Consider the following 13,309-nt stretch of genomic DNA (forward strand, 5'->3'; position numbering starts at 1 on the left):
TGTTGTCTTTTCTCGCATGCTTCTCATGCTTCTTACTGCACCATTGAGAACTGAAAACTTGTGATAGCAGCTGACTTTGAAGAGTCTAATTGTGAATGATATGTCTTCTGTTTTGGATTTATATGGCCAGAGTAGTTTTGTTTTAATCGTAGCTCACAACTGCAACCATAAACCAATTCTGTTATACGTAAGAGTTCCTTCTTTGGAGGAAAGTGATCACTTTATGCCTTCGAAATTTTCTTTTTTTTTCTTTACTGCGATCAATAGTTCTGACTTTGAGGCTAAAATGGGCCTTCAGTTCTGAGAAGGAGCCACCAGTGTTCAGTGTAAAAATTCATACGCTGGTGCGTGAACTAGCAATGCCATTTTGATACACCACTAGAACAATCTCCACTGTTCTGTATCAGGAGAGCTGTTAACTTTGCAACTACATGTATGCTCTTCAGAAATCAAATGTTTGCTTCATGAATTAAAACAGAATGAAGGGAGGTGCATTTCCTGAGCTCATCCCCGTCAGAAGTGAAATCGGACTTTCTTGCTGTACCAGTATAGGAGACATTGTTTTCAGCTAAAACTTGAGGAAACCAAGTTTTTGTGTAATGGGAGACTCTTTGAAGTCTACAGAGATGCCTCAATTTCTGTTCCTGTGTGTCTTCTCAAGTCTCGTGGCTTCTGGTGTTCTCTTGCTGTTGCTGGGGGGAAGAGTTGAGGTCTGTATCCGGGCCCACTGGGTGGGAGGGGGCTGCTGCCAGGCAACTCCTTCCATGACCCTGGCTCAAAAGTCAGTTTTTGTTGAAGGCATTCTAGTTTTGTTTCTGAAAGAAAATTGATCCTTTTTCAAGCATTCTTCTCTTCACTGCCACCATTCCTCCTGACTGCTATTCCAACCTAAGATACTTACCTTAAAACTGTTTACTCTAGAGGATACTTTGTTCTGTAAATAAAGCCCTAAGTAACACACTGTTGCAAATATTGTTCTTTTTAATCTTTGTTGTGCAAATAAAATGACCTGAAAATGAGGAAGAGACTAGATGATTTGAGCCGGGCCATGTTCTTGCTGAGTATACGTGCTTCTTTGCTTGTAGTTCTGTAAAGAGAACATACTGATTTTTCCAAATAAGCCATCCTGGGATCTGGAATTACACAGATTTGTCCTTCCATTGCATTTGTCACTTCTGGGGGTCTCTAACATTATTTAGGTATTGTACAACTTGTAAATAGATTAAATATTGTTTTCATCTAATGGAAAATGAGGTATCATGTACTTCTTTGCAGTTAACGACCTCAAAAAGAAATTATCCACAGACAATACCATGTGGCTGCTAACTAACATTGAACTATTTATCCCAGGACTGAAATTGAAGGACTGAAATTCACTATATAAATAGTAATATATTAAAGACAATTTTTAGAAACAAGGTATCACAACTACGTGTGTAAATGACTTTAAAACTTGAGGTACTGAGCTGTTCACAAATGGACAAAAGTCCGTGAGCAATGTGGATATTTTGTTTCCTCAAAAAACAGGTCACATCCAATGAAGATGGACTGAATTAGTTTTTACACGGCTTTGGAAACTTCATTCTAAGATTTGAGCTTTTTGGGAGTACCAAGATGCTTTCCACCATGCATCCCAAAAGAGCTTGCTTCATCAGGAATAATTTGGTAGGAGTATTTCCAAGAGGCGTGTTGGCATAGGCCGTCTCCTTTGCAACACGCACTGGGGTAGTGTAGAAAGCCTGCTGTGTACAAGTTGTTTTACATTTTAGACATACTGCACTTCTTCATCTGGTACGGTAGAAAGCAGAGTAACTGTTTCATCCAGATCTTTTTCTCTAACAGTGGTGAGAAATATATATGAAGGTATGTAGTTGGTAATTTATCTTAAAATACAAGGAGAAACAAGGGGAGAAAACCAAACTTTAAAAAACCACAAATAATAATAGTCTAAGGGAAGGAATAGATACCCCAGCGTCCACATTGAACCTATTCTTCTGCTACTATGAAGTGTATTTGTGGAAGAAGGTGGAGCACTGCTTACTGAGCTGATCTTGGCCATGTAGAGCTTAGCTTGGACTTTCCAAACAAAACTGGGCAGATGCTCTTTAAGGATGAGATGGCACTTCTCTGCTCTGTTTAGTTGCTTACATCTTCTCTCAAAAATGTATGTTTAGTCTGACATTTCTCATGTTTGCTGTCATCCCAGAAGGCTACATTTTCTTTTTTAGGAAAATTTCATAACTGTCCTTTCTGCTGTTATAGAAGTTTATCTGATGGCTTGCGGGTAGAAGTGTTTAAAAATAGGACTTTTTTACCCAAGAGATGTTTCAAATGCTTTCAGGCTTGGGTAACTGAGTGATCTAAAACATCAGAACTGATGTGTACATTATCTTTAATCAGTAATGTGCCTTTTGGAACTGGGGCAGATTTTGAATATACCTAGCTATATACCTATATGCAAGGATTTTCTTAGATTCAGAAAAATTCCCACTAAGGTGTAAAGCTCTGGATTGCTTGTAATATTCAGTTGCTTTACAAGTTATTCAAGAGCATGTGGGATAAATGTAGATAATATAAAAGTATGCAAAAGAATGAGGGAGCAGATGTCGATGCTTTTTGGATTATATGTAGTTTTTACTTTGGGCAGCTATTCCGCAATAGATTTTCCTGTAACTGCCAGCATCAGATTTCAGCCTGTTCCATTTGCAGCACTTCATAATCTTGACACAAATGATAGAAATGAAGTAAGGACATGGTTAGTATCTAAATATATTCTGAGATCCAGTAATTATGGAAATCTGTAGTACATTGGAACAGAAGAGTGGTTATCAAAAGAAGATATCCATTTGAAAGCTGTGTTTTGAATCTGATCACAATTTGGCCAGGAAACTGAAAACATTTGATATTCCACACTTTTTTATTATGTATGATAAAATTTCTAGGTGCTGATTGATTGTTCTTTAATGATCAAAAGATCACCTAGTACCCAAGGTGGAACTGGAAGTACCGGTTTCTATAAAAAGTAGTCATTATTTGTATTGATAGATTCCTATTGATAGATACTTTTAGATGGGAGTGGCCTTGGCTCAGCTTTGTTTTATTTGCACAGTGGGAGTCACCTGTCTGATCCTTCCCGGTGAAATGAGGGGCTCCGGAGGGCTGCTGTGTACGAGTGGCAAGAAATAGATGGCACGATGAATAAATTATATGAAGTCTTATGTAGCAGGGAAGATGGCAGAGGCCTTTCATCTAAAAACATAAAAGGGGTTACTCTTTGGATTATAACTGGATAATCACTCTTAAATGTGAATTTCCAAGTTACTTGAAACAAAGAGAGTACTTCACTTAAAAAAGAGGAAAACCTCATGAGCCAGGGTGGTGGTGATTTTAAAATATAGTGTGGCCCTTCTCGCCTTTCCTTTTTTTCCCCACCAGTCCCTGGATGTGCCTCATCCCAGGTGGTTCTTTGAGGTGACATACCTTGAATAGCTTCCAGGACAAAATTTACGCCTGCAGAGTCACGTTATCTTTAGCCAGATTATCCTTTAGTGCTCTGCAGCCTTCCCACACTCAGCTGCTTTCAGGACATTGAAAGGAGGCCAGGCAGCATACGATAGAGCTGATCAAACACTGGAGAGCTCAGACATCTTAAATGATAGCCACAAAATGGAAAATGATAGGCAATACGTTACCGACTTACCAATATTCCTGAGCAATAGACACACCAATAATTAACAGACAATATAAATTGATGTAGGGATATTATGTCTCTAGGACTGGAAACCTGTTTGGGCAGCAGCAGCAGTGAAATCTGTACAAATGTTAAGATTTTCTGCCAGAGAAAATGCAATAAACAGAATCGAGCTTAGCAGTGTTCCCTGGGGCTTGGATGAGGTGACCTAATGCCTCCTTTTCCCTGTTTCTTTTCACCACCCACCAGTTATAGCACTGGACTCTTTCCAGGAGTCAAAAATAGCTATATTCCTGGATTATCCTATACCTCTGCTGTAGTGATGACAGCTTTTCTGTGTTGTTAAACCATATACTGAGCTTTAAACTTTCATTATGTAATATTACTGTTTCACACATCTGCATATGAAAAACACTATCTATTTCTCAAAAATAACTTTACAGTGTAAGATGCAGATGAATTTTGATTGTTTTTTTTGAGACATAAATACGAATTGCACATGACCTTGAAATAAAACTGGTTAAGTTTATTCACTTCTGGTTGCTTGCACTAAAAGCAAAGAAAGGTGAAATCATTCAAATTGACAGCTGTTTCTAGGCTTTGCCCTACTGGTATTGTAGGAAGCAATGTTTTGTCAGTGTCTGTTTTGACAATTCTAAAAGCCTGTTTTAACCAAAATAATGTGGGGGTGGGGAAAAACATTGCAAGATACAGAAGATAAACATGTAACTTATTAATTTCATTCAGTAGTCAGTCCAATTCACTTTCATATTTACAAAGAAGGGGTTTCCACGTTTACTGACAGTATCTGAGATATGAAGAAATTCTAGCTGGAGGTTGTGGAATGTGTGGAGGTGGACTTGCATCTTCATATGTTTGTTTCTGGGGTATCTGTTTCAGAATCCCTGGAATATTTTAGCTGTCAGTTATTCCCATACACATTATAATGGTTTGGGTGTCCCTCTGCTCCCCATTGCTTAGGAAACCAGTAGATATCGACAAGAATCTCACTGATTTTTATTTCATGTGCTGTGTGCTTTTGAATCAAGTAATGCTATAAAACTTCTTGGTCAGCTCTAGAAGTAGTGGTGGTTCTGTAATAACTATCTGCTGGGTATTTCTGCATCAGAGGATATTTAGACAAAACACCTTTCTGTCTGTACAGCTTAATCTCCCCATTTCTCTGTTTAGGTCCCTGATTTGCTAGGAGGAATTGCTTGACTGACAGTTTGAGGACTGGGCGTTGACATGGTGGTAGAGGTCTTGAGCATGTTGGTTGCTCAGTGCAAAACCCTTTTTCTCCTGGTAGGCTAGAAAAAGCTGCTGCTGCTGTTCTGCTCTGTGTCTGGTAAATAGTTGCCTAGATTTTAAATGTCAGTTTAAGGACAGTTGTATTGATCCAAGTCCAACCTGCATAAGACAGTTTGCATACGTACAATTCCCATATCAAACTCCAAGAGCTGTGACTCAGTAGAGCATATCTTCTAGAAAGGTTGGTTACTGTTTATTGTTATGATTGATCTGTGTGCATTACAGAGGAATTTCAGTAGGGCCATCTTCAGGTTTGAGCTCATTTTGAATCTTGCACATGGACACGCTGGATATCTTACTTATGAATAGACTCTTTTTTCTTATCATACTGTCCTGTTTGAACACAGGGCTTTTATATTTAGCAGAACATGTTACAGTTCAAACTGCAAGCGCAGACATCAGAAAATTCAACATTTGATGGCTTCTCAATACAACTGAGTAATCCAGGCTCCCTGAGGGCTGGGGAATATCCTAGCATAGTAAGAGAGAAAGTTGAGGCATTATGTCAAAATAACATTGACATTTGATGACTATTAAGTATTTATGTTTTAATAAATGCGTTCTTATTTCTATTTGAGCAGGTGTTATACGACCCCTTTTGGCTTTGAGGATGTGCTTACTGAAATTCAGGGGATCCGACCAGGATGTGTGCTGTTCAGCAGTGTGTGATGTGGGGCTGTGTGAGCAAGCAGTGACAAGAATTCACCAGACCTGCTGGGCTCTTCCCAGTGGTTTCATGGAGACAAGAGAAAATAAATTTTAAAGGGTGGATGAATCTAGATTTAAAGCCCTAAACTTCTTCCTAACCCTTAAAAAAAAATCTATTCCATTTGACATGCTTCTGCAGGCCACTTTAGAGTTGCCATGTACATGTTTTATGTATCTCTTACTGCGCAGTATAAAAATTGTTAATAATGGCTAGCTACTAATTTTGGAGAGGATTAAGGAAATGATTTCTGACTACGTGTCTCAGAAAAATTGTTGCACTTACTTAAATGGAATGTCTTGGTTCAATTACTGTTTCAAGATGTGCAGCATCCAACAGCTGGCCTCAGTACTAATACTTCCTTTTTTTTGTACACACTGTGCTGAGCACAGTGAGCATCTCCCAGGAGGTGCCGTTGCTTAACCTGCTTGTGTGAACCATGCAATCAGTAAAAATCCGACATATTGTAGTCCCTTTCTTACTTCAAAGTGTTTTGTCTTAAAGTGAAGTTGAGAGTGAAGGGGCTGGAGTTGGGCATTCTGGATCCAGTTTTTGGCACTGCCACTAGTCTGTTGTGAGGCTGCCTTGGTGGTATTTAATCTCTGTGTCTGGACTTGTGCAACGCCTCTACAGTACCTACCTACTTCCAGAGTAGGTTTGTTTTAATTTGCAAATACTTGTAAGACGTTTTGAGGCCCTTGGACGAGAAGTAGAGTTGGAATACGAAGAGGCAGTTAATGGAATTGAAGTGGGTGAGGGTGAAACTTCTGGGGAAAAACCTGAAACTCAATCTGACATTAACACAGATGAAAAATGAGAAGTTTAAAAATGCTATGGGATCTCATTAGCTGCTTTCTCTATACCTCAGCGATAATGTTTGCTGAACTGCAAGCACACGTCAGAAATGTTACCCCAAAAGAGATTTCTTAGAAATTAATAGCAATGGAATTTGAGGACTTTCAGCATTTCTGACTCAGAGCTCACTGTATCACTTTTAAACTCCCACAGAAAAGTTCCCATCTTCCATCTCTGTACTTTGTCGTATGCAATATGCTGCTGTTTCTATAGGAGTTGTTTCATCTGACATAGTTGTGTTCTCAAACAGTTGTGTGGAGGTAGGAGTAATTGAAGAGTTTCAAAAAGACAAGTGGAAACGAACAGGTACAGTGTTTCACATTATCATAAAAGCACAAGATTTGAGAAATCCAGAGTGAAGATTTTCCTGAGGAATGTATTAATTCCTTCCCCCTTTTGCATGTGTTTCACAGTAGGCTTGTTTGTTTGAATTTCTGTAACTCCCCAAGGCCATAGCTGAGTCTGAAAAATATTGGGCCCCCACTTCACAAGAGATGACATTTAACTTGGAGAGCTCACAATCTTAACAGCTTGGGCAAAGAAAAGGAAGTCTAGAGGTACTGCATGATGAATCAAAAATAAATTCTAGTTAAATAGGCAGGTAGTTTTCCTTTGGGAAGAATTCATTATTCTCGAATTCCCAGTTTTCTCCGACATCTTCAGCAAGTGTTGTGTCAGGGACTAGCCTTGCAAGACTTCATCTAGCTCATGAGAATAATCTGTAGATTATACAGAACAAGGTAGTGCTGGGGGAAAATTGAGATGGGATCCACTCTTAAGAAGTAATGGCCGAAGTTTCTGGAAAAGGACACATTGATGCAGGCAAGGAGCGGTTCAGTGTAGGAATGTTATCTCTGATCATAGGATTTTCTTTACAGGAGGCAGGCTGTGTCAAGGCTGAGATAAATAAAGGACTCTGGCAGCTTTCATGCAACAGCTCAGCAACCTGTCCTGTTAAGAAAAACAGTTCCCTTCAGTTGATCTATGTAATGTTCATGGCCCACTGACTCCTCCGAAGTAAAGAATCAGATTTAAAAATGTGTCCTATTTTGGATGTTGTTTGTGGATTTTTAACTGGTCAGTTGATTGCATGAGAAGCTGCTCTTGGCTTTCAGGTAGCTCCCCTCTCTGGCTAGTAATGTATCTTTTTTTCCTGGCAAATGCAGCCTCATCAGCCCCTTTTCTCCCAGTTGTGACTCGTTGCAGACTTGTCTCTGCGTGCCCAGATGCAGTGACGAGGTAGAATGTCAGCTACTGCACAAAGAATGCACTCTGCAGCTATGTCCCACTGGCAAGCTACAAAACAGTCTGGGGAATACAATGGAATGATTTGAGATAGGCACCTTTACTCCCCAGAGGAAGATTAGAGAATAAGCTGTAGTGTCTACAAAAACTGCTTTGGAATACATCTTGCCCCTGTGTGTAGCACTGTGTATATGTGGAGGAAATGAGGGTAGGAAAGCTTCAAATTTCCTTGTTCCTATTTATAGTTTCTTATTGTAGCTTCAAATGAATTCATGTGAACTTTATAACATAATGTGAGCAAATTGTTCATTGTCTTATCATGTTAACAGTACCTGTATCTCACACTGACTTTCATCCCTTATGTAGGTTTGTGAACTGTAATGTTTTTCCTTCTGACAGTTGATGGCTTCCTGGTGCAGAGGGTTTGCTATCAGTAGCATTTCTCCTGTTTCATGATTAGTAACAAGTTTGACAATGGCTTTGCAGCTAGCCAGAGAAGTCTTTATGGCACCTTTTAGAAACAAACCCATTAGACCAAGTAGACCAAATGGTCCATATAGAGCAAACTCCTAGAAATCCCTTGCTGAAGCTGGTGATCAGCTGAGTTTCTGTATCATGTTCTCTGATGTAGAGCTGTTTTCTTTGTAAAGTGAAGTGGAGGGATGTGACCAATCCTGCACGTCAAGTATCTGGATATATAAATTAATTAATAAAATGCTGGCAATGTCCTTCCCAATTCTTTGAGATCGTGGGGCACAGAGTGCTTATCAAGCTCACAGGACATCTTGGCTTGACCATGTCTGTTTTGCATTAAAGGTTAGGCACATTTTCCTTCTATTCATTTTTTTTTTTTTTTTAACACAGCTGCATTGAGTCGCGTACTCTCACTTAGAGTTTGTGCTGGGATAAAACTGGTTTGATTCTCTATATACGAGTTATCTTGGGTCTTCATGATGAGAAGGGCAATGAGGATTTGTATTTCAAATAACATACCTGAAAGATCATATGTGTTCATGAACTGCATATAAACAGATGTCAGCTTGATTTTCAGTCCTTTTACCTTACAGTGATTGCTCACAGTCTTGCTCCCCACCTCAGATATTGCAGCACTGAAACAAGTGTATTTTTTTAATAAGCTATTTCATTTAATTATATGGAAATTATTTTATGTTTCTTCTCTTTTCGCCTTGAAAAGGCTGACAAAAACCCCTTAAGATTGGTAGAAAACACGAGGAGTGAAATAGTGTCAGATGGATAAAACGTTCTTGTTCCTTTGGTTGTCATCCTTTTTCTCTGCTTGTGGACTGGGCAGCTATGTCTGGGTGTGCGTGAGAAGAGAACAAGCTAAAAACAGCTTGTGAAAAGATACTTCTGTTGACGTAGGTGAGCCTAGCTCTGTTGTGTATGAAGAGTTACAAGTAGAAAATCTCCCATTTTCTGATGAATTAGTGTATTCCTTCTTTGTTTTCCCTCACCTTGGTGTTCTTGCGTTACCCAGAGTCCTTGGTTTTTCACTGTCAGCCAGAAATGGTCAGTTCCCCTGTTACTGTTAAGTGAAGGTTGGGGAATGTAACACAGATTACAAAAACAGATTTGGCTGAGGTGGCATCAGCATCTAGAGAGAAGGAAATGAAATGTGAATCCCAGCTGAAAAGGCAGTCCAGTTCCACTAAACTCTGAAAATTCTAACACAACACGAGGCTTAGGAGCAGGAAATGGTAGAGACCACAGTACCATTGGAAATGCAAGGTGTTGCTCCCACCGACCACCTGACAAGCTTTCATGGTTTATGCCACAAAGAAACCCTGTAGTTCCAGCCGAGGGCACAGCAGCCACTTGCCCACATCATAGAAGGGTTCAGTAATACGAAGGAAGAGAGAAAAACACTCCTAGCAGTCGCCTTTATGAGGTTTTATCTTTCTGGAGAGGGACTGGAAATAAATGCCACTAATTATGGCAAGGCTTGTGTAATTTTGTGTGAAAGACTAAGATGGTACTGTGTGAGTAATTGCCCTTAAATAAAAGCTGTTAGCAATAAACTAAGAAACTACAAAGGATGGAGAAAGAAAACAAAAACTGTCTTGGAGATCAAAATGTGTGAGAATAAAGTAAACGTTGCCAAAGCTCACCCTGAGTTAGACTTTGCAAAGGAAAGGAAAGCAAGCAGCTGCATTCTTTAAGCGCGTAAGTAAAAGCAAGGTAAGGGAAAGCAGAACTGGGCCCATAGCGAAGATGGGGCTGACATAAAACGGAATTTTAAGTACAGTCAGGCAATCAAATGAATACTGGGCCTCCAATTTCAGTTGGGACAATGGCACTGGACACGGGAGCAAAAGAAGTCAGTGTGTAGCAAGATTTGGAAATGGAAATTAACCCGATGAACCTGGAAGCAAAATTTCCATGTTGTTATACCGTAATGAATGGAAATAAAATGGGATCAAATAGTCTTTGTCCTGGAAGAGTGGAATGAAATTGTGAGCTTGGTGGTAACAATTTGTGATTAAATCAAGCTATCCTGATGTACCTTGACTATCTAATTCAGGGTGATACTGTGTGACCACTGGGTGACAGAAGTATGACCTGCATAGAAACAATTAGAAGAAAAAAAGAAAGAAAAAAGGTGATGTACTTGTCAGTTAATCTAGAGCGTAGATAAAACACCTTCTTTGAAGGAATAATTAAAGACTGCTAGTTCTGCAAGTGAAGCCCTTTGACCTCATGAAGGTAAGTGGTATAAAACGTGACATGGATTCACCAAAGACAGTGCCGGACTAGCGTGACAGATTTTACTGACGAAGTAACTGACTACGTCCATAAGGGAAATGTAGTGCATTTGAACAGTTTGGACTTGAGTAAAGCACCTGAAGGCTGCCGCATGGAAAAAATTATTTAATCTGGATAAAATCAGGGAGTAGTACGTGAACTGTCAAGTAGCTAAGAAGCTGACTTAAATGGGAGATTAGAGGTGTTATTGAAAAAGAAAATAACGAGGTTGGATGTCACCTACAGACTGTGGAGTTTCACAAAGAATGATCTTTGTAATACTTTCACTAAGGTTACAGGCAAAAAAGGAAAAAATTCTGCTACTGAAATTCATTGCTGAGGAAACATTTCAAACCCTCATCAATGCAGAGGAGGATAGGCATGTCATACACTAAGAACTGCAAAATGTTGCAGATTGTAATATTAAAAATAGAAATGTAATAGTAGAAAGTACCAGGTCATGCACTAAGAAAGTGTTGAGAATTTTGGCTACCAACAAGGTGCTTATCAGTTGAAAGCAGAGAAGGAGAAACATCTGAATATCAGTCAATAAATAAAAGCCACCAGTATTATGTGGCGTATAAATAGGCAAGCATGTTCTCAGCGTGTATCAGATGAGAGATTTCTGGCAGCGTTACATGTTACGCTGATAAGGCCTCCTATGGAAAGCTATGTTCAGTTGTAATCACGGCGGTTCTGGAAAGATTAATCCAAGCTGGGACAGGTGCAGAGACCTAAGGGACGATCAGCACACTGAAGAGCTTATCTCCTGAGAGGAAGGCTTGGCTTCTTCAGCAGAGCAAAACAGAAGCTTGAAAAAATGGGGCTCTGTAAATAATAAGCTGGGTAAAGGTGAACAGTTGCATGTTATTAAAGATAAAATTCTAGAATTTTAGAAAGAGATGGATGAATGCAGGTTTGAATTTAATTCATTGAGTGCCACAGTGAATTGATGCTCCTGTATACTTTTCTCCAACTGCCTGGGTCACATCTCCTTGCAATTTTGTGGGATTTGTGGTATTTGGGCTTTCAAACATTACCTAGATTTTTCTCTGTGGTTCATTTAATTACAAACACTAATTAAAAAGCAAATGAATTGAAGTCTAAAAAGTTTGAAAAGCCACTCCAAGTGGGCCTTTTTCATTCCCTCCCTCCCTCGTCTTTAAGTAGTAATATTTTCTTGCTCCCTGACTCTGTAGACCTACCTTGACTGGTAACAATTTTAACATGCAGCAGGGTTGCCCCATAGCATTCCTACTGCCATCTCATAGAATATGTCTAGTCTGTGGCCAGGCCTTCCCCAGTATTTCCTACATAGACTACATTGCAGCTCTAGTTTTTGCAGCTGAAATGTGCCTATTTCCTCTCTCAACTAGGACATTTAACATTCTTTTTAGCATCTGTTAGCCAAAACCACTAAAATTCCCTTTTGCAGTCTGGCTCCCCAACAGGTTCTGCCAATAGTGCTGAACAGGATAATGACATAAGGTATTCTCTCGCTTTATTTACCTCCCTCTGCCTCATGCCCCTTTCCTCCCAATTGCTCAATTTCCTTAAAAAATTACAGTTCTGACTGTTGCATTTATTGTTTATTCACTGGCTTATTCTTTAGGTTCTAATGTAAATGGGCTGGAAGAGCCCAGCCTTGCTAAGCGGCTGCGTGGCACGCCTGAGCGGATTGAGCTGGAGAACTACCGACTATCACTGCAGCGGGAGGAAGAGCTGGAGGAGGTTCCTGAAGAGACACTAGCAGAGCATAACCTGAGCAGCGTGTTGGACAAAGGAACAGAAGATGATGTGCCCAGCAGGTTAGCACACATTGTCCATAAGCTTTTTTTATACCCGTCCCAACAAACTTTTGCCTGCTTCTCCCTTAGATTTTTTTTTTAAATGCATTATTTACCAGGTTGCTCTCTCTAAAGTTGTTGAAAATGTTCTGCATGTACACACGTATTTTATTTTGCAGTTTCTGTCCTCCTAAATAGCTTACTACCATTGTTAGCAGATACCTATAGTACCATAATAAAATGAAATTCAGTCCTAAGTTGGAAGGCTTTTTTAAATTCTATTTATTTTTATTATCGTATCAAAGACAAATGAGTCTTCTGAGCAAATACAACATGGATTCAAACGGGAGGGGAGTTCTAAAGTTAACTTATTTTCTGTACATTTTGCGTTGCAATTCTAAAATACTTTTTGTTTAGAGATTCAAGCTTGACACATATAATCCTGACTGAATGCTGATGCGATGTCTGAGAGATACTAATTTAAAGTAATAATTATGGCTGTTGAAAAACATGTTGTACCTTCACAAATTTCCATTTGGCTGCAAAATGATGTATGAGCACACCAGGATCCAAATGTATGCAGGTAGAGCTACTGGAAGTTGTTGCAAGAATCATGGAGAGAAAATACTTGATGAAGAATGCTTGTGAACCGTAGAGTCAACCACATGCTTTTTGCAGAGTCTTGATCTCTTAGTATGGTTTCTAATAATGTGCTTTTCTTTGTAGCAGTAACAACCCTTACCTTTTCAGCTCTCAGTCTGTCCAGTAGTTGTCTTGAACTAAACTCATAAAATGCTGTTACTGGTTTCCTGAGACGTAGATCCTACAAACATATTCTGTGTATGCATTGCTTACAGGTATAGGGCAGTATCAAAAATTCCATGCTACATCTATGCGTGTGAAATTGAATTGGATCTGTATGGTGAAGAATGCAAGAATAAAAAGGTTCAT

At 39.4% G+C, this 13,309-nt stretch overlaps 1 protein-coding gene across 5 annotated transcripts in view; it reads left to right on the forward strand.

Moving 5' to 3' along the window:
• Positions 1-13,309, forward strand: part of MICAL3 (microtubule associated monooxygenase, calponin and LIM domain containing 3) — a 166,249-nt gene that overhangs the window by 102,609 nt on the left and 50,331 nt on the right. For all 5 annotated transcript variants that reach the window (XM_075440824.1, XM_075440799.1, XM_075440806.1 and 2 more), the window contains one exon: positions 12,184-12,379. In XM_075440824.1, coding sequence (XP_075296939.1) covers positions 12,184-12,379 — 196 coding nt within the window. The remainder of the gene's footprint in view (positions 1-12,183; positions 12,380-13,309) is intronic.

The sequence above is a fragment of the Opisthocomus hoazin genome, chromosome 1 (genome assembly GCF_030867145.1).
Source record: "Opisthocomus hoazin isolate bOpiHoa1 chromosome 1, bOpiHoa1.hap1, whole genome shotgun sequence".
In the NCBI taxonomy this organism is placed as follows: Eukaryota; Metazoa; Chordata; class Aves; order Opisthocomiformes; family Opisthocomidae; genus Opisthocomus; species Opisthocomus hoazin.